A 20,107-nucleotide genomic window follows, 5' to 3' on the forward strand; every position below is an offset into this window, starting at 1 on the left:
CAGACACACCCACCCTCACCCTCAATCCCCTAAAGCTTCAAAATTGCTAAACATCTTACATTTTTCCTCCTGAAAAGACTACAGCTCTAATCATTAAACCCTTTGTCCCATTGATTTTTCTGAAATATGTGTACAGAATCAAGTCACTACTAATTACTATGTTTCATCAAATCTGAGACACCATTAATTTATGACATACCATCATTTTATGTGCTGCTAAAAAGGAAACAGTGACAACTGAATTATAACATTGCATCCCAATTTCAAAATGAACCAAAGTGAGGAGGTGTGCACTTCAGAAACAGTGGGATGTGGATTATACCAGGCACTGTGTATATGATCACCCAATTTCTGCTGTACAGAAAAGAAAGGTAAAAAGCATGTTCCCCTCACTGGGGTAACCACCAGATCCAGGAGGAAGAAAAGAGTTGAAACCAAAAAAGATTTTCTAAAAGTTATGTTTTTTTAATTTTTATTTAGTCAGTGTCTAATAGCTTGACACTGCAAAGAGCACAGACTTCTCGTCCATGGGAAGCTCAAATCTGAAGGGACTCCACCCTGAGATAAAAGTTTCTGAGTTTGATCCATAGCATCCTGGTAACTTAATCTTTCAAGAAATTTATATAGCAGTATTTATCAAACTTTAACGTGTATACAAATTAACTAAGGGTTTTGTCAAAATGCAGATTCTGCTTCAGTAAGTCTAGTGTAGAATCGGAGATTCTGCATTTCTATTAAGCCCCCAGGTGCTGATAATGATATGGACCTATGGACTTTGTGGAGCAAGATTTTATAAGATTTACAAAGCATTTTCATATATATATTACATGGCCATGTGAATTAGACTTTATGAGTTTTTAATTATCCCCCCTTTGCAAATGAGGACATTAAAGTCCAGCTGAGACTCAAACCCGTGTTACACTGCACAAAGGTTTTAAACAAGATCAATTCAAGTGGCACTGGCTACCTAAAATAAACAGAATGGAAACTAGAAAAGTAAGTCATCAAGTTTTGTGACCCAAGTAAACTGCTAGGAGTGTGCATGCATCCTCCAGGTCAGAAAGTAGCCAGTCTCTAAGATAAACAGAAAGGCCTTCCTCAGATATTTTTTCTAAAAATCTTTCTTCTGCAAATTTAGAGTGGTCTTCACCCTAACTGAAAATGGTCTTCTCATTTCCCCAGGCACCATAAACCAGAAAAGTAGAAATTACGATCCACTTTTATGACTGGCTTCAACCTACGTGAAGATCAGCGGTATTCCAAAAGACCAACAGCAAGGTCCTTAGGTGGGTAACTTCACCCAGTGCCCTCAAAATACAGCAGTTACATGTGACTTGGTAACTACTCTGAACTATGCTTTGTTTTGTTTTAAGGGTTTTTTTTTTTCAGGGGTGTGGGGGTGATGTGGGGATGGGGACCTGTCTTATTTCAGGAATAAATAAAATAAAGGATACAAAAAGAAAATAAATTAAATTGAAAGACTTGACTCTGATTTAACTGGTATTCTGAGTTTTTCTATTATTCTGAAAACTGCTACTTGTGAAGTTTCTGATTCATACGTGGAATACTACCAAATATTTACAGTGAGTGCTGAGAAGAAAACACTGCTGTTAGATTCTTATCATCAGCCTGCAAGTACTCATCGCAGAAGACAAAATGACTGTGTCCATTTGTACAATCAAAATGAACCTAAGAGAGGCTTGGGAAAGCTAGACAAAGAGTTAAACACCTTCACTCAAGCTGTAACCATGAAACAATCTTACTGAAAATGAAAACACCACAGTAGAGTAGATTACTTTAGTTCTAAACCAACTTTAACTGAAAAGTTAATCAGAGTATGTGTGATCTGTTGCCAGTATCTGAAAACAGCCCATTGGTACTTAGAAGTCTACGTTTATTATGCCATCAGACGATGTTTTCAGCTCTCAGGGTATTCAAATGAGGTTTCTCCCTGGCTTACTGGAGGTAAAATTGGTACAGCCACCCAAAAAATAAATACATCTGAGTGCTCTGATCCATAAACCACCAATTACCATGCTTTAGAATAATTATCTCGAAGAAGCAGATATTCTTGGCCTTCTTAGCCTCTGACCTCAGAACTCTAAATGACAAACCAGATTTTAAAGGGGGGAGGGGAGCGCAGCTCAGCTCTTCCAGGAAGATGTATGCATACCCTAACAATCAAAAAGTGATTCACGTTTCCATGACAAGAGCTTTGGCCAAATGTCATCCTAACCAACAGAGCAAAGTCTGGTGAAGTACAGGATCATCAGGCTATAACCAAAATGCTGATAAAGTAGTTCACTGGTTCTCAGTTCTCCACCCACCAAAAGACTGGATATGCCAATGTGGTGGTTTGATATCACTGATCAGTCCTCCTGTATCACCATTTAGGTGCAACTCAAAGTCAAAGTATGAGAGAATATTTCATTATCCACAACCTTCCTTCTGAAAAGAAGTTGGAACAAAGATCTGGAAAATTTTCATTTATCCTTATGCAAACCTCAGAAGCTCAGTAATTCAATTGCTTTTTAGAAAGTTCAAATTTCTGACCTCTATTCTGAGATCTTAACTTCCTCTGGTGACAATAAAGGAGCTAAAAGTCACCCCAAGACAAGCAAGAAAGTAAGCCACATTTTACAACTCTAAATACAAGGTACTGAATACAAAGACACAGCTTTAGATTAACTAATGAAATATTTGTTTCAAAAGGTAAAAACAGGAGAAAATAATACATCAGCCCCAGCATTTTATCTCTCTCCTAATTCCAATTATGCTTCTGCCTCCTACAAACTTCACAGTAACTCTGGCACATGTCTCATGGCTAACACCCAAGACTTCGAAACTTGTTACACACAACAGAGAATTCATGGCAAGAGTCATATAGGTTCCAGTTCAACACAATAACAACTTACCTATGCACAACACTAACTTATCCCCTATAGGCAGAGAAAGTTAGAAGGCAGCACTTCCTCTGAGAAATCTGCACTCATGAGATGGAGAAAGAGTGAGGTAAGAAAAAGGTGAGCTGGGGATAAGCTGAAAGAAGTAACACCACTCTTTCCAAGGGATAACCAGCAAAAGATCATTTTGTGTGATCCCATTCCTCACCTCCAAAAGGTAGATCTTATTCTTCCCAAGTACTCTCTTGGGAAGGTTCAAATACAAGAAGTCTTTTCCAATCTGATCCGTAAGCCACTAAACCTGACCTATGTCTCTGCAGGGTCAAAAGACCCAGAAGTAATCAGGCCAGCTTTGGAACAGCTAGAATGCAAGACTCAAGACAAAAGCCCAATTTAGTCCCTTGATCTTTCTAAGGGTTATCATAAAAATGAAAGATCCTCTTCTGGCTAAATTCCTCATACCAAACTTCTAGGTGTGGAGCTGGGAGAAGTCCAAACCAGTCTCTTAAATAAGTTCATTTCACTTTTTTTTTTTGGTGAAATTAAAAGCTCCGGCCACATGTCAAGTGTCAATGTTTGTTGAAGCATCATCTTTGAATGCCGAGAATAAAGCTAACTCCATGAGGATTCTGGTTACCTAGATGCCACCTGTTCTCTTCCTCCCAAGTCAACAATCATTCATTTAACATCCACTAACATATTAAAGAATTGAACACTTAAGGAAGCTGCACCAAAAATGTACTACTGTTACTCTAAAGAAGTTTCAAGTGGAATTGGGAAAATAGGATCAAGCCTCTAGCAAGATGTCTGTCAATAAAAATACTGACAACAAATGTTGTAAGATAGTTATGGAGGTAAAATTATCAATATGATTTCGGGGAGAGAAGGCCTGTTTAATGATTGCCAAAGGATAGTATTAACCCAGAAAGACTTCAGGGATAAAGGGCTTTGAAAAGGTACAAAACAAGCTGAGTCGGGAGGAAAGGAAGGAAGGTAGATTCAGGGTGACTTTCATGGCCTTTCTAGTTGTGGCCTGAAATATAAAACCAGTCACAGAATACAAAATGAGGAAGACTCAAACAGAAATGCATCTTAAGACTTTTAGATCTTAAAGTCAATGGTATAAGAAAGAACTAGTTTTGAGAAAGACTGCTTAAGACTTAAAAAAGCAAGAGGCTGCAGTCAGAGAAGCCACTTTGACTACAATTTAGCATCAGAGAAGTCAACGGTGACAAATCTCAAAAAAACTGCAGATAGAGAATTGACAGAACTTCTAATTTCCTGGCAGGCTGAGTGTGAGAAGCAAAGCTATTCAAAGAGGGCCACAGATCATTTCATAATTAAAGCCCACCTAGCAAAAACAAGAATGACCCCACATATCTGATCCATTTTAAGGATCGTCAGGTATTGGCAAATCATTACTCACAGATCTATTCTCTACTGACACCTCACCTTCAGTTCTGTGTTAATTCCCTCTCTTTTAATTTTTGTTTGTTTGTTTTAAACTAAAAATCGTTTTCTGGTAGACCAATGAACTGATACCTAGATTTCAGTTCTTACCTCACATTACTATCAATGAGTCCCCAAAAAACATTATTTCTCTATTTTTAAAAAAAAGTTTAGTTTACATCTCCTGCTATGCTTTGCCTGAGATCCAACTGCAATAAAAGTGTTTTTTAAAACCCTGCAATTAGTGCTGTGAATATCTAAGGAAACTAAACAGGCACGTTTTGTTTTGGGGGGGAGGAGGGTAGGGAAAGAGAGAGAGAGATAGGAACAAGTTCCTCAAGCCAACTTACAAATCCTCCTTTTCTTAGACAGGAATCGCCCGGGGATGAGCTCAATACATACTCCACCATGCTAACGCCTAGTCCCCCACTCTCCGACCGTGGGGACAGTACAGAATTGACCTCACTGTTCACATGGAAACTCTGACCAGGTCTTCTCTGCACCATGATTGGCTGGGAAACTGAATGATCTACAAAAAAGATACACAAGCATGATACAGTGCAGCCAGAGGCTCAAACAAATTACGAGTGATGTCTCATGGATAAACCAATGACTGGGAATAAAGAAACCTGCCGTAGTCAGTTGAGCGAAAACCTCCTGTTGTATGTTTTCCCTAAATCTAATATTCTGCATAAGCTAAGGAAACGGAACACATCCCTCATATATGCAGGATAGCAGAGCAATACAGCAGTTCACATAATTGGCTTATCTAGCTAAGTGCATAAATTAATGCTTACCCTTTTCAAGTAGCAGAATTTTTTAACACATTTTATGGGTAATATTACTAAAACAAAATGTGAATTTTTTTACTGCCCTTTTTAAAAACAACAACATAATTTGATCTATTCATATGACTCACTGTCATCTGGGGTTCCATTCTTATATTGTGCTGTAACACAGCATATCAGCTTTTGGGGTTTCTATCTCCTCCCTTCCTATCATCTGTCATTTCTTTCTGCTGTGAGAGTGTCTGCCTCTACAAGTTCTCCCATCCCTCTTCAGGGGTAGTCAGTCAGTAGAGCATCCACACCCAGTGACGATTTGGCCCCAACCACATTTATAGATAGATCACCCCATACACAGTACACAGGGGCAAGGGGAGAAGAAAGAAACATGAACTTCAAATGGCAGGCAGGGATTTTCTAATTCCAAGTATGCTGACAGCAGTACAGAACAAGAAGTTATAGCTGAAATTATGGTCATTTCAAATAAGACCAATCTCCTGTGGCTAGCACTTCAATAAAATATTGAAGATTTGATTTTGTATTAATTATGTTTTAATAAATTACATCATACAAGCTCCTTCATGAATTATACTACAGGATAGTTCATTGCTTGACATGCTTATGTCGCTGATGTAAAATTCATGACTTGCCAATTGCTGAGGAAAGGAGCTCTAAGACAGGCATAAATCACAGTACAGATGCTAGATCTAGATTACCTGATGTTCCCCAGGCACTGTCTCGCCATTGATCACCCAGGAATATTCCTTTTGGTCCATCTTTGCTGGATTCATCTGTTTCCCAAAACTTTTTACCTGGCAAGAGCTGCTGCAAATTAAAAATAATAGATGCTTTTAAAGAATTCACAAAGGATGAAAGTACAGCAGTCAACACTTTCTTTTAGACAAGGGTACTGAAGATGCTCAACGTGCCCTGAAGGTGTTTAATCAGTGTTCTGACTACAGAGATTGTGGTCAGAGTACTACTATATATTTGGTAAAAGTCACTAAGAGGCCTTTGGCGGGGGGGGGGGGGGGGGGGGTTGCCACAGATCAATCCATCACAATAGAGGCTCAGCTTAAATATCTAGAATTATTCACTTAATCTATGCCAAGATTTTTAAAGGGAGCTAGGGGGACTCATATTAGACCTGTTAGCTAACTGCTCACTAAGAAGATTCTTACTGAAAAAGAAAGTACCTACAACTACTAAAACACTTTTTCTGCCTATCTGTATATTAACTGACCATGCAAAGTTACTCAGGCTGGGATATGAACTCAGATCCCAGCTATGGAATGCTAGAGGCAAAATTCACCTCCATCATACACAGAGATTCTGTTTAACCAAAACACTTTCATCACCACAAAGAAAAAGCAAAAACAAACCAATAAAAAACAACAACAAAAAAAAAAAAACCATACACCACAACTTCCCAACCACAACATTAACCTAGTCCAAAATTTTGGAAAGACAGAACACGTATTCCCTCATTAATGGAAGGGAAATAAAAATCTCCTAAGCACAATCAATTTTAAGAATACTTAATAACACCACTACAGAGACTGCGCAAAACATTCCATACTTCATAGAAATGTAGGCATCACTGGCCCTAGACCAGTACAAGAACTTTAAATGAGCTTCAACCAAATAAATGCAAAGTACCCTTCAAGCAAACAGAACAGTTTTGCCCAAGATCAAAGTATTAGTGACCAGGGTTGCAAAGTAAAATTCCACTAGCATCCCATTATTCTTCATTCTGGTCATTATCACCCAGCTTTACTCACTAAAATGTCCCTCATTTCTTCTAATTATGTTTTCATTTCAGTTGCTACTAGTCAGACAAGAAAGTCAGAAATTTGAGACAGTACTTAACTACTGTTTTTGAGCATAAAAGAACACACCTGGCTCGCTGAACTTCTCAGAGGAACAGAATGAAAAACCAGAAAGTACAAACATTTTGCTCTCCTACGTGACAATCAAGGTTTACCTTTCCTATTTATATAACCCAGAACCCAATGACAATAGAGAAGTATCTCAACTTTGCCCTCACTAAAATGAAATCAGCTTTCCAAACCTAAATCCTGGGTTTCTCAGAATCAATGTACTCCAGCTCTATAAAACTATCTGGCAGATATGGGTTATCACCTGGACCAATGCAGTTTCCCACACACTTTTCTCTTCAGGCCCTAATTTGTCATTTTCTAGTCCAAGAAGATCATGACAAAAGGCACATTTTGGTCTGACATTTAATTGCAGATGCATTGGTTTACTTGAAGATGAGCAGTTATCAACAGTCAATTCCTGGTAGGCCTCTAGGGCTCACTCTCGGAGAGAAACAATGACACAGCTGGTCTGTTAACTTGAGGGTATGAGTGGAATGGAAGGGAGGAAGAGCCCAGACCACAGCTAAGCAGTGGAGTCAGGAGGCCCTGGACTAGACAACTGTGATGTGTCCTAGGACAAAATGCAGGACTGCCCTCAGCCTCATTCTCTTTGTACTGATGAAGGAAATATTTTTCAGGTTGCTGTGAAGATTAGAGATATTGTTTATGAGTGCCGAACACAATGCCCACCACATAGGAGGTTCTCAATAAATGTTTTCAGTGGCATCATGCCAAGGCAAAATTAGCTGTATACCACAGAAGGAATACTGAAAATTAATGTGAACTACTCAAGCACAACTCAAGAATTCTTGTTTTTTAAACTTCTTTTTCTCCTCTTAATCTCAAAAACGCTCTATCATGTAAGACTACAAATAAAGTTTCTTTCCCTAAGAAAGGGTATCCTTTACAACTAACATTCTGGTTTTTCTCCTGTATTTTGCAGGGAGTGTGAGCAAACAGGAGTGCACATCAACTTCTCCCTTGGGTACCAGAAGAAAGAATGTCAACACAAGGGACACCTTTCTTGCTGGTTAACTTTAGTCTCCATATTTTGAAAAGAGCAAAAGTGATCAAATACCTTCATTACAGTGCTCGTCCCTCTCCACAGAAATTTGGAAATCTTTATTCAAAACTCATACTTCTGTAAGTATCAGCCTCCATGTGCAAATATAGTCTGTCCATAATTTGTCAAACTGCTTCCTAAAAGCAGCAGCCCTTGAACACAAGGCTTCAAAAATGACTTCTGAGATCCTGTCATCTTTCACTATAGGTTGCCAGGTTGTCATAACATGCAAAGACAGCAAAAGCACGTAAACATAAGCAAGGCTGTTTCCAGGCCAAATTCTCTCAAAAGGAAACAATGTAACAAACATGTAGAAAAGCACTAAAAAATGGAGACTGTACTTCAAAATAGTAATAGATGCAACAAGTCTCAAAGGAATACAGTCATCCTTCAGTATCCATGGAGGATTGGTTCCAGGAGCCTCCCTGATACAAAATCCTTGGATGCTCAAGTTCCTTATATAAAATGACACAGTACAGTGAATACAGTACACACTAAAAAATTCAAGACCTTAGTCAGATACCAAGAGGCAACTGTCTCCCACTGTTAACAATATGTATAAATATAAATCCTAAAGAGATGCTAGGGGCAGCCCCCAAAATACTAAAACTCCATATGCTTTGGCAAAGTAGCAGCAAGAAGATCAATTAACTATTATCAATGAAAACAGCAGGAATTGAAAAGGCAAGTATGTAAGAGATAAAGAAAAAGGACGTGGGAAAAGACAGTGGTAGCACGCTAATTCTGAAAAGGGGAAAAAAAAAAGGTGGAATCTATGGTTTTTTTGCAGAGTGCTCTGCAAATGGGAAGGAAAATAAACTACTGAATCAAGATACCTGGACAAGGACAGAAGCAAACTTAGCAAAGCAAACTTAGCAAAGCTCTTCAAAGTCTCTGGACTTTAGAGAGAACCTAGCATTTCTCTTTCCTCCAAAACATACCCATCTCCACTCCTCAGTGTATAGCATCTGAAATGAGTCTCTATGATCTCTGCCTTCTGGTACTCAGTCCCTTATGTAATTTCCCCTCTTCCCTCGACCATGGGCTGGACCTAGTGACTTGCCCCTAAGGAATAACACAAGGCAAGTGGTGGGGTGTCACTTGCAAGGTTACATTTAAAAAATTGACTTCCATCCTGCTTCTACTCCTGTCTCATGCCCTCTTGCACCCTCACTTTAATGAAGCTAGTTGCTGCACTGTGAGCTGCTCAATAGAGAGGTCCACATGGCAAGGAACCAAGAGAGGTCACTGGACATTGACTGATTCATTAGGAACTGAGGCCCTCAGTCTAACCACCTGTGAGAAACAATCCAGACATCAAACATGTTGAGTTATCTTAGAAGCAGCCCCTTTCCCAGTTGAACTTCGTTATGACTACAGCCCCAGCTAAAATTCTGATTGCAGCTTGGCAGAGACCCTGAAATAGAGAAACCTGCAAAGCTATGACTGGGTTTCTGACCTATAGATACTGTGAGGCTTCAACAATTCAGTTGTTTTAAGCCACTAAATTTTAGGATAATTTGATATGTAGCAATAGGTAACAAGTATAGCTGTGAATACATGGGAGAGTTTTCTTATATTTAAAACACATTTTTAAGAGTCTGCTTTCAAGAAGCACTTCTTGTTCCACTTCTAATATCCAAAATCCAAGTGGTTTTGAATTTGGAAAAATTACATCTATTCCATTTTATGTTCTCCCCTATTTTGTCTTATAGCCCTTCTGTATTAAAAAATGACTGGCTTTTTAAATTCTGCAGAATTAAATGGACTTAGTTATGTTAAGCTTACTGAGAATTAGTTAGCAATCACATATTCAAGAGTCATCTGAAATAAAGACACTGTTGGAATCCAATCACATTAAAAAGAGCTATACTGTTTGAATCTGATCATATTAAAAGGGGCTATAATCTACTGAATATAAAACAAAATGGTGATTAATAGCCAATTGTCATTTCAAATTCAGATTCAACCCCTCTAGAGGGAACATCATTCACAGCATTGGCTAAAACACTCTGCTTCACTAACCCATGTTAGGAGTTGCCAAACCTTCACTTAAGCCACACCTAAATTCAATCACAAAACATTTAACTTCAACTAGTGTATGAAAAGGCAGTTACTGCTTACCCCATCAAGAACCTGAAATAAAGATTACTCTGACAGGACAACAAACAGATCATAGCAGCAGTTTGCAAAACTTACTTTCAAGAAAGATTAGCGATAAGAGGATTAAAAGATTTGACAATTATAAAGGAAGATAGGAATTGGTCCAACAAAAGCAAAGGATACCCAGGGAGTCAGATGTAGACAGTATTAACCAGTATGCATGTCTATGGAGAAGGCATATGGTACACAAACAAGTCTGTCCTTATAAAAGCAACTCATGCATCAGGCTAGGTAACAGTATGGTTACACTAGCCACTAAAAACAGGGAGAGTAACTTTCCTGGCTCAGACTCTGCTTACGAAGCAAACTTTTTAGGAGAACTTTGCTTGCTTCTGGTTTCCAAACACGCTGATCACTGAACACAATTATACTGTCCACTTGAGAGTTATTATTTCTCCTTATAAATCAGTAAACTGCATTTTGGTTTTTACACTTTAATAGTTTATGGTTCTAGTTCATGTAGGTCAGCTCTATAATCCAATTATCTCTGAATTAGTGATCAGTGTCCCTTTCAAGACCTACATACTGAGAACTAGGGCTTGGCAGGTCTTACCATCCTCCACAGAGATACAACATACCTTATACTCTTCCCTGTGTTGTCCCATTAAATGGCATTCCTAATTGCCCCTCCAAAGTATCTGTTCTCAAGTCTTTGGGAGAAATACACACATAACTTATCCCAGCTTGAACCACAGGTTTGTAAAAGAAAAGACTTAAGGGAAGCAAAGAAATCAGTAAGCTTATTCATGAGGCTTCTGAAGAACAAAGCAGAAATCAAGCACTGGTTTACAATGTTAGCCACTTGGGAAACCTCTAAATGCTATCTGGAAACACCTTTTTTCATTCATCATCTAACAAAAAACACAATACACAAAGCTACACTTGCACAATCAATCACCACATTAACTCCTACTAAGAGCCCTTTTAAACAGAGGTGGAGACAATAAAATAGAGGGCTGAGAACATCAAGAATCTCTAGGCTCCTTATTTTAAGAAGTAATATAGTGGTAAAGCACACACAACCACTCTGAAATCATTTAAACAAAACAAAAATCTGGTTTCAAATCCCAGCTATGTGAATTCAATCCATCTGGACTGTTTTCTCACCTATAAAAATGAACTGTTATTAACATTAAATGATAATAGTGTGTGAAAGAGTAGTACAATGCTGAACTCTGAGTTACCAAAGAATTAGCTGCTACTATTATTTAAAAACAAGAGTAACCAAAAGACTTCACACTACAAATGGCTAGCCAGTAAAATGCTCCTGTCTACTCAGCAGATGTGAGGACGTCACCCAGCCGACTTCAGTGTAAATTCCATAAAATTCAGAGCCCTAAGAAAACACTGCAAGAAGAACCATAGTTACAGTTTTGCAGAAACTAAGAGACAAGCTGATTATTAAGGACAGGACACAATATTTGCATACACAAGTATCAATGTGGCTTTATGATGGACGCTCCAACAAAGTACTCTACTCAAGAGGAATAAAATAGGTAATAAGAGCTTACACACTCAACATAGGCTACAGAGAGCTGTCTCTCAGAGCAGAAATTTGGCTTCTTAAGGAGTACTATTCACAGGGATGTTACAGCCTGGGAAGTGTGATCAGGTTTGACCATATTCCAACTTCCAACACAAGCTTAGTTTCTACTGGAATTTAACCAATGCAGGAGTCAAATACCTGATTATCTTAACTAGCTGGTAAGATACAGCTCCCCACCCCAATTTTTAATCCCTTGGTAAATATTCTCATTACATTAAAAGAACCTGACATCAACTCAGAGATATGGCCACTCAACACTGACTGAAAGAAAAGATGTATTATTGGTAACCACTGACTGTCACATGTTCCAGTAGAAACTGACTGAAAACTAATTTTCAGAAATCCCTTCTCAAAAGTCTCAATGCCCTAGGGGATTTGTCTAACCTTCCTTACCATAGAGGGTTGTTGTGAAATCAAATGATATAGTTCATAATAAATATTGTGAACTGCGCAAGTGACTAAAGCTTAACAAGAAACAGTTCAGATATAAAAGTATACACCAATATTCTTTATAAGGCTTTTTTTTAAAAGTACATACATCTATTCACTATTAGGACAATTCTTTTGGAAAGGGTATTTGAAAGATACACTTGAAGAGTCATGTTCATTCCTGAGAATTCATCTCAACAACAACAACAACAAAAAAAAATCAAAAGAAAAAAACCTCTACATCCAAAGCATAAGAGCAAAAAGGTTGGGAGCAAACCAAATGTTCAATAAGGTAGCTGTATACAATAATGTGAGCTCATTCAAAATAATTATAACGACTATATGTAGTATTTATAAAATAATATTAAATTTGAAAGCAAAATCCAAAATTGTACATGTAAAGACTGCTTCTCATGTCTGGATCAAGTTTGGAAAGAAAAATAAAAACTGAAATAGGTGCTTGTTGGTGCAATGGGATTATGGATAATTTGTTACAAAATATAATTTATTATGATTTTGAATTGATTTTTAAAAAATAAAAATTGACATCATGGTTGTACAGAATTCACCACAAATAAATAAGGCATTTTCTCTTCAGCAGACACATTTCACTTCAACATAATTTCAAAATGAAAAAAGTTAGTGGGAACTGAGATCTCACATCCCATGTTTCAAATATTTTTACACAAGCAGGTAAGTTCCAACCCACTTTGAAAACTGTAGCTTAAAAAACAAACTAGCTTAAATAAGGAAAGTTGAAAATGTTCAATGGTTTAATACAAGCCAATTATTTTTTAAATTAAAACTAAGTATATAAAAAAAAATAAGGAAGACATTTTCGTTTACTTTCTCTTCCAGAAGGTTTAAGGAACATGATCCTCTAAATTCTCACTTCCCATTTATGTATCTACTAATTAAGGAAGTGTCCTGCATTCTTTTTTTAATCAGTTACTCAATACTTAATACTGTCAAGATTATTTTTAAATGTTAAAACATTTTTGTTCTATTTCATTTTATTCAAATCACAAAAAACTTGTCTAAGAATCAACATCTGCTATAATTTTTTCACATTTCATTACTAGGCAGCATTACAATATAGCATCCAGTAATTACTGCTTAAAATTTTTAGCCTAAGAGGGGAGAGAATAGCTCATAAGAGTAGAGTGCATGCTTAGCATGCACAAGGTCCTGGGTTCAGTCCCCAGTATCTCCTCCATAAACCAATAAATAAACCCAATTACTCCCTGCCAGAAAAAATATTTTAGCCTATATGGCAAGATGATTAGTAGTAAAACCAAATTTCCAAATTAACAGTCTCTCAACTAAATATCTCTTTTGAAATGTAATACATTTCTTTTATGAAAGAAAAGTTTAATTTTTGCATAATTATGTAGTATATAAAATTAACAGATTTTTTAAAAATATTTTTTCTGGGGTTATTAAGCACTTTTCATAATAACCACTGTTAATAGCTGCATCTGATGTCCTTTAATAACACTTCCACCACTAAGGGTGAAATTACACAAACCACTTAGGCTTGGCCAATATGAGGTGATTTGATCTTGTCTCCCACATCTGGAAAACCTATACTGCTTCTCTGACTATTGAAAAAAACATTTTTTAGCATCTGAAGTACTCACTGATGTCAAAAAGTAAAGTATTACTTGAGCATACCCTAAAATGCACAGCCTTCATTAGTCACTACTGGGAGTAACAAAAGTAAAGACATTCTTTGCCCTGAAAGAAAAGATTAAAAAGAAAAACCTATCAGGAATCAAACCAATACAGTTACAAGGCATTTTAAAATAAGCACACTAACAGACTGTTAAACTTCACACCCTATTACAGATGAAGAAAGGAACAATAACCTGAGATAGGAGAGTCAAGGAATGCCTCCAAGGAGGGGGGGGAGTTCAGAGTGAGAAGACAGTGGAAAGGACTTTCCACAAGGAGCAAAGGTAAAAAATCTAAAAGCTTTTAAAAATTAAAAAAAAAAAAAAAAAAGAGAGAGAGGGAGGGAGAAAAGGTAGAAATGAAAGCAAGTTTGGGAGGTGCCCACCAATTAAAAAGAGAGCCCAGCCATCAACAAGGGGAGCAGTCAAGAGAGGGTGAAAAAAGCACTAGTCCAGCTGCCAGTGAAGCTTTATGGAGCACTGAGAGGCTGGGGTCTAATCCAAAAGGGAGTAACGTCATAAAAACTTATTTTAAAGTATTAATTCAACATTCCTCCGTAAAATCGAGTGACAGAAAGCAAATGGATGCTGGGAGGCTAAGCAAAGAGTTCAATGCAGTAATCTAGGCAAAAAATGGTAAGAGAAGGGACTTGTGGAACTGAGAGCCAGGAAGGTAAAAACTGCTGCTTCCTTGCCTCTCAGCTTTCAAAGCATTAAGTTATTTAATTTAAAAATGAAGATTCATAGTCCATTACGGTGATGAAGAATGAAGTCACTAAATATTAGCTAGTCATTTCTGGTCTACCACTGAAGTTGATGTTTTAATAAGAAATCTATTCTTTAACGTCAGCTGAGTGCAGAGGCTAGATTTAAAAAAGGATCCAAGTATGGAAAAATATGGTGTTCCAAGTTTAAGTTTATCAGTCTCATGAGTAAACTTTTAAGGCTGTCCTAAAGATCCACTGTGAGTTGCTGGGGAATAGTAAGGGCAAAAAGAGCAATGAAGTAGAAATAAGAACTTGATAGCTCTTAAATTTAGGGACAACCACAAATTAGACTGAATTATAAAACTGATACTACTATTAAACTTAAAAATGCACTCTGTCTTCAAAGGAGCACAGTGGTTTCCCGGAGTTCTTTACCACACATAAAAAAACAATCACTGTTAACAACTTTATCCTTGAAACTAAACACATAAAAGACCCAAGCTGTACTTTCATAAAGCATGCCCTTCAAAAAAAATTCAGAGATACTGTTAGCACCTCAATCTCCACATTGTTTTGTGATAAATTAACTTGGGGAACACTCCACACATTAATCCTTTCTCCAGTGCACATCCCTTCTGAAATCCACTGAAAGTAAAGTTTTCTTTATACCTTCCCACTACAAGTTAGTGGAACTCAGCCAAACGAAACTTTTAGGTATCTTCATAAAACTTGACGGACAGTAAACTATGCTCAGAAAATGAAGAAATGTCCAAGGTGAACCTGGCTTTTCTACATGATATAGGAAAAGAACACAAGGAAATAGAAAACTGTGTTACCCCAGCTACCATTAAGCTACCATAAATAATGCCATTTCTTTTTATCTAAGTATCTACTACATGGTTTGATCTATAATATAACCATATTAAAGTTACACTAGGTCTAGACTTTATGATTAATAGACTATTTTATTACATAAATGAGTCCTTGCAATAGTACCTGGGAGCCCAGTGTACAAAAGATAAGCCTCCAGATTACTTAGGAAACTTGTAAAGTTCATGAATAAAACCATGAAAACATCGGGAATGCTTCATAACCTATTGGCCCCCCCAACCCCCAGACATATCCCCAAAGGAAGCAAATAGCTCAATTAAGATATGTAGAATAGATAAACAAGACTACACTGTATAGCACAGGGAAATATATACAAGATCTTGAGGTAGCTCACAGTAAAAAAGAATGCAACAATGAATATACGTATGTTCATGTATAACTGGAAAATTGTGCTCTACACTGGAAATTGACACAACATTGTAAACTGACTATAACTCAATTTTAAAAAGGGAGAGAGGATAAAGAGCCCTTTACCTCAAGACGAGACCAGATATTCAAACCCATCCACACACCCAGTCAGCCTCATAGCATTTTTAATTATTAAATTGACAAGATAAATGTCTCAGTATGCCAGATATGGACAAGTTCCCTTTTTCATGTTTTCCAGGAGTGAAGAATTTCACAGATGTATATGTATACAGGGGAAACCAATACAGAAAATAAACTTTTTCCTCTACACACTTTGCTATAATGGGGACCAGAGAATGCATTACTTAAGAGACAATGAATTAACTTTGGTGTTCTGGTTCCTCATCAGCAAAAAACAGAAACAAGAAAGAATTACACACAACAGAGTTTAATACAAGCTTGAACAAGAACTGTAACAAAACCAATTCCAATTTTCTAAATACCATCATGTCTGTTGTGTATATAATGAGGATACTTCCATGCCCTAGCAGATAGCCCAGAGAAAGTGTCCTATTGATCCGGTTACAACTACATTAAACAAACATCCTTCATAACAAACGTCTTTATATCAGATTCAACTTGGATGATAATAACATTGCTGATTTGCTATTCATCTTATATACTCTTTGTAAAGTAATTACTGAGTAGTTCAAAAACATAAAAATTTGCAGAGAAGGCTGAATAAATGCTTTTCAGTTTTGCCGATTCTTCATTCCCTATCCCTCCTCAAACCCCTACATCCCTGAGACTGGAAAAGTAATCTGAATAGAGAATATGGGCAATATTTACTGAATTGAACTGAGGTCCCTTGAGGGGAACTTCTGAAGTAAGAGAGAAAATAAAGAGGAATCCATACATAGAAAAAAAGATTTACTGATACAAGATTCATTCAACACAATATATTAGGCAGTCACTGTTTACAAAGTACATTATTAGTTGAAGCCCCTGCCCTCAACAAATTTATGTGCAAGGAAACAGAAAACATTTACACAAATCACTATATACAAAACAAATTAGGACCATAAGAATGATACAAATAACTTGCCACTTGAACTCCTCTCTGTAGCTTCTGGTTGGTGACAGCAAAAAAGCTGATTAACTGAAGCTGGATTTTTTATTAATGAGTAGACTCTGGAAATGCACAAATGTACAGCAGAAAAATTCAGGATCTGGAGTGATAGAGATCTGGATTTAAACAGCTAGCTCATGATCATGTTAACCTCTCTAATCCCTGTTTGCCTGGCATATAAAAGGACATCCTAATATTCCAGGACCACTGGGAAGACTGTAATGTATATGAAGTGATTAGCACAGCACCTGGAAAATCATATATGCTCAGTGTATTGCAGCTATTATTACTGCTGAGCCTAATGAAACACAACTTGAAGTCAATCCATGTATTCACACTCACAATCTTAGCTGGAGTCATTTGACTTTTAACTCATTTTTCTCACATAAAAATGGTACTAATACCCCTCAAAAAACTGTTGGGAGATTCACATACATAATGAAATCAATGCCAAAGTGTCTTGAAATGTGTTAATGTATTATTGTAGTTATTTAGTTGGCTTACCTTCAAATAAAGTATACTGATGTGGATGAAAAGAATGAAAACATTTTAGACAAAGGAGGATACAAGGGGAGAGATTTAACGAAGACAGATTAAGCAGTCACGTGAATCAGCTAAATCCTGCTGCAAAGGAGCATGTTTCACTACATTCAAACATTCCAAGACAGCTCAATATATACAGTTGTAGGTCTTCCTAGCCTTCCCAGTGCAGGACAGAAGGCAGATATTGGAATGAGTGGGGTTCCATACAGGTCTCAAAGTGACAGGACAGAACTGGGCACCAAATGTCAAACACACTCACATTCTCAGGGTTACAAGACACTTTCTTCTTATCTTCTTTCTCAAAATGCCCAATCCTAACCCCAAAACTAATATGAGATCCCAGGATCTTCCGAAACAAGGCCCATAAAGAGGTCACTTCACCTCTAACACGGTCATTAAACTAACACAGGAAAGTTATCATTAACTTCCTCCAGGTCACTTGGCCTGGCTAGCTATGTTTTCTCTAAAGTAACCATTTCATTTTAATAACAAAATGTCAAAAATGCCCAACAACCAAATGGTATTAGTACAAAGTTAATGGAACTAGGCAGCTTTAACCATTCCTATGTGTATTCAAAAGCTGCATTTTGGGGAAAAAGGATATGTTACACCCCTGAGTCACGTATTTTTATACTAATACACCACAAGCTTTATTTATTAATTTTTCCTCCCTTCTGCAAGATCTTGCAGGCAGACAACATATCTCCTTTCCAAAATTCAATCCATTTTGGAGTAAACTGAGTTACTCTTATAGGACTCTTGCTGTAAGGAATTTACAGTGTGAAGTAGCCCCTCTAGGGCTGTGGACTGTAAAAGTAGCTACCCAAAGTCTCCAATTCTATGAGCCATCATGCCATGATGGAAAGATGTGGGAAAGAATTTGACAGACTTGGTATCCACATTAGGCTCTTACTTGCCCCAATTTCAGAATTACCACCCTATGAGCCCTAATGGACAGACATGTCAATGCTTTATGCAGCTGCAGACAGTGAATGAAAATCCCTTAGAGCACCAAATGAAACCTCTACATCACAGGGGAGAAGTCACCCTAAAAAGGCATCTTTTAGATGTCCTCTGGCATATACTAGAGAAAGCAGAACTATTCTGATTTTCTACCTCTTTAAAGATAGAAATAAGGGTGAACTCCAAGGGTCCTGGAAAACTATTTAGTCCAACATCTGTGTCTTACGGGTGAAAAAAGCAACGTCCAAAGAAAATGAATGTCTGAGGCAAGGCTACAAGCAATGGTTTCAGGGTTCTAGTCCAGTGAGATCTCCATCCCACCAAGTTACATTTTTCTTTGGGTTAAGAGCTCTCCAAATCACTATCAAATTCCTTCCTCTACAAGCCATTCTGCTATTTCACACTTACGGGCAGAACTCCTATGAAATGTCTAATGAGTCTGTGCAGCTATGTTTTAAATATATCTCATTTTATTCTACTCCCAGGGGATGTGGTGGATTCGTTATTACTCCACATACAGCAGCACTTTCCAGATTTCCCTCCTCAGGTTTACAAACTTGTCTGCTACCAGCGGTAAGTTTTTTTATACTTCCCGCTCTCTAAAACAAAGAATGAAGGGGCCACTTATCTAAATACATTCCATTTATTCTAGAAATGATTACTACTATTTTAACATACCTGAACACTATTATGTTTACTACATGTAAACATTAAGGAATTTTAAAAAGAAAAAAGTCCCTGGTTTTTAAAAGTGAGAAAACCAATTATTTAGAATAAGGTATCTTTTGTGTCAAAGGCTCTCAAAGTTCTTTCAAATGAGAACTGCTCTTCACTTTGCAAATTCATCCTTTTCAGGACATGAACAGTAATAATGCTGCCCTCCTACAGGTGGAGAAAATAAATCATAAAAGACCATCAACCAACCAAGGCAGAAACAGAGTCCAGAAACCTCAGGTCAATGAGTCCTCCTCAGTATGACAAAGATAAAGATTCACTCTTGAATATTCAACTAACAGACTAATCTTTTCATATGGAAATAATCTGTGCCCTTCAACTTTTTAGGACTGCACTTAAAGTTGAATGAAAGAGGTTGCTAGCAAGGAGAATGAATGAAATACGTGAAAATAATTTGTAGCCCTAATCCTAAGACATTTTTCTATCTTCCTTTTTATGCTGACCCTTTAGAACAGGAGGCAAGTACTTGTACTGTGTCCTTCAGCTGAGAACAGCTGTACTTCAGACAACCAATAAGGTTTGAAGGTAAAGTTTTAAGGAGCCACTTCTGAGCAAGATTTCTACTAAGAAATGCTCTACATCTTGCAATGTAACTCTGAGTCTAGTAGTGGCTTTAATGAAAAAAATGTTAAGAACCAAGCAGCACTAACTTTACTAGCAATCAATTCTCTTTGAATTCTAAATATTCATATCTTCTTAAACACACTGTTTGCCATAATGAGGACTTTCATGCAAGCACACAAACACACACAAATACACGTAAAAGAACTGCAGCAAAAAAATACCATGCCTGGCTTTAAAAGTCCACGCAATTTACTTCAAATTTTAGCATTTATATGGGTAAAGACTACATTTACATACATCCCCTCCCAAAGATGCTTTATTGTTTAAAGGGAAGGA

At 37.2% G+C, this 20,107-nt stretch overlaps 1 protein-coding gene across 17 annotated transcripts in view; it reads right to left on the reverse strand.

The window, feature by feature from the left end:
• Positions 1-20,107, reverse strand: part of PUM1 (pumilio RNA binding family member 1) — a 117,287-nt gene that overhangs the window by 63,871 nt on the left and 33,309 nt on the right. For 12 of the 17 annotated variants that reach the window (XM_032495723.1, XM_006176168.3, XM_032495727.1 and 9 more), the window contains 2 exons: positions 5,854-5,962; positions 4,703-4,881 (listed from right to left, as the gene is read on the reverse strand). The exons of 3 other annotated variants lie outside the window; for them this stretch is intronic. In XM_032495723.1, the coding sequence (XP_032351614.1) occupies positions 4,703-4,881; positions 5,854-5,962 (288 nt within the window). The remainder of the gene's footprint in view (positions 1-4,702; positions 4,882-5,853; positions 5,963-20,107) is intronic. 2 more of the 17 variants (XM_032495724.1, XM_032495736.1) reach the window with 1 other exon arrangement.

This window comes from Camelus ferus, chromosome 13 (assembly GCF_009834535.1).
Source record: "Camelus ferus isolate YT-003-E chromosome 13, BCGSAC_Cfer_1.0, whole genome shotgun sequence".
Taxonomy (NCBI): Eukaryota; Metazoa; Chordata; class Mammalia; order Artiodactyla; family Camelidae; genus Camelus; species Camelus ferus.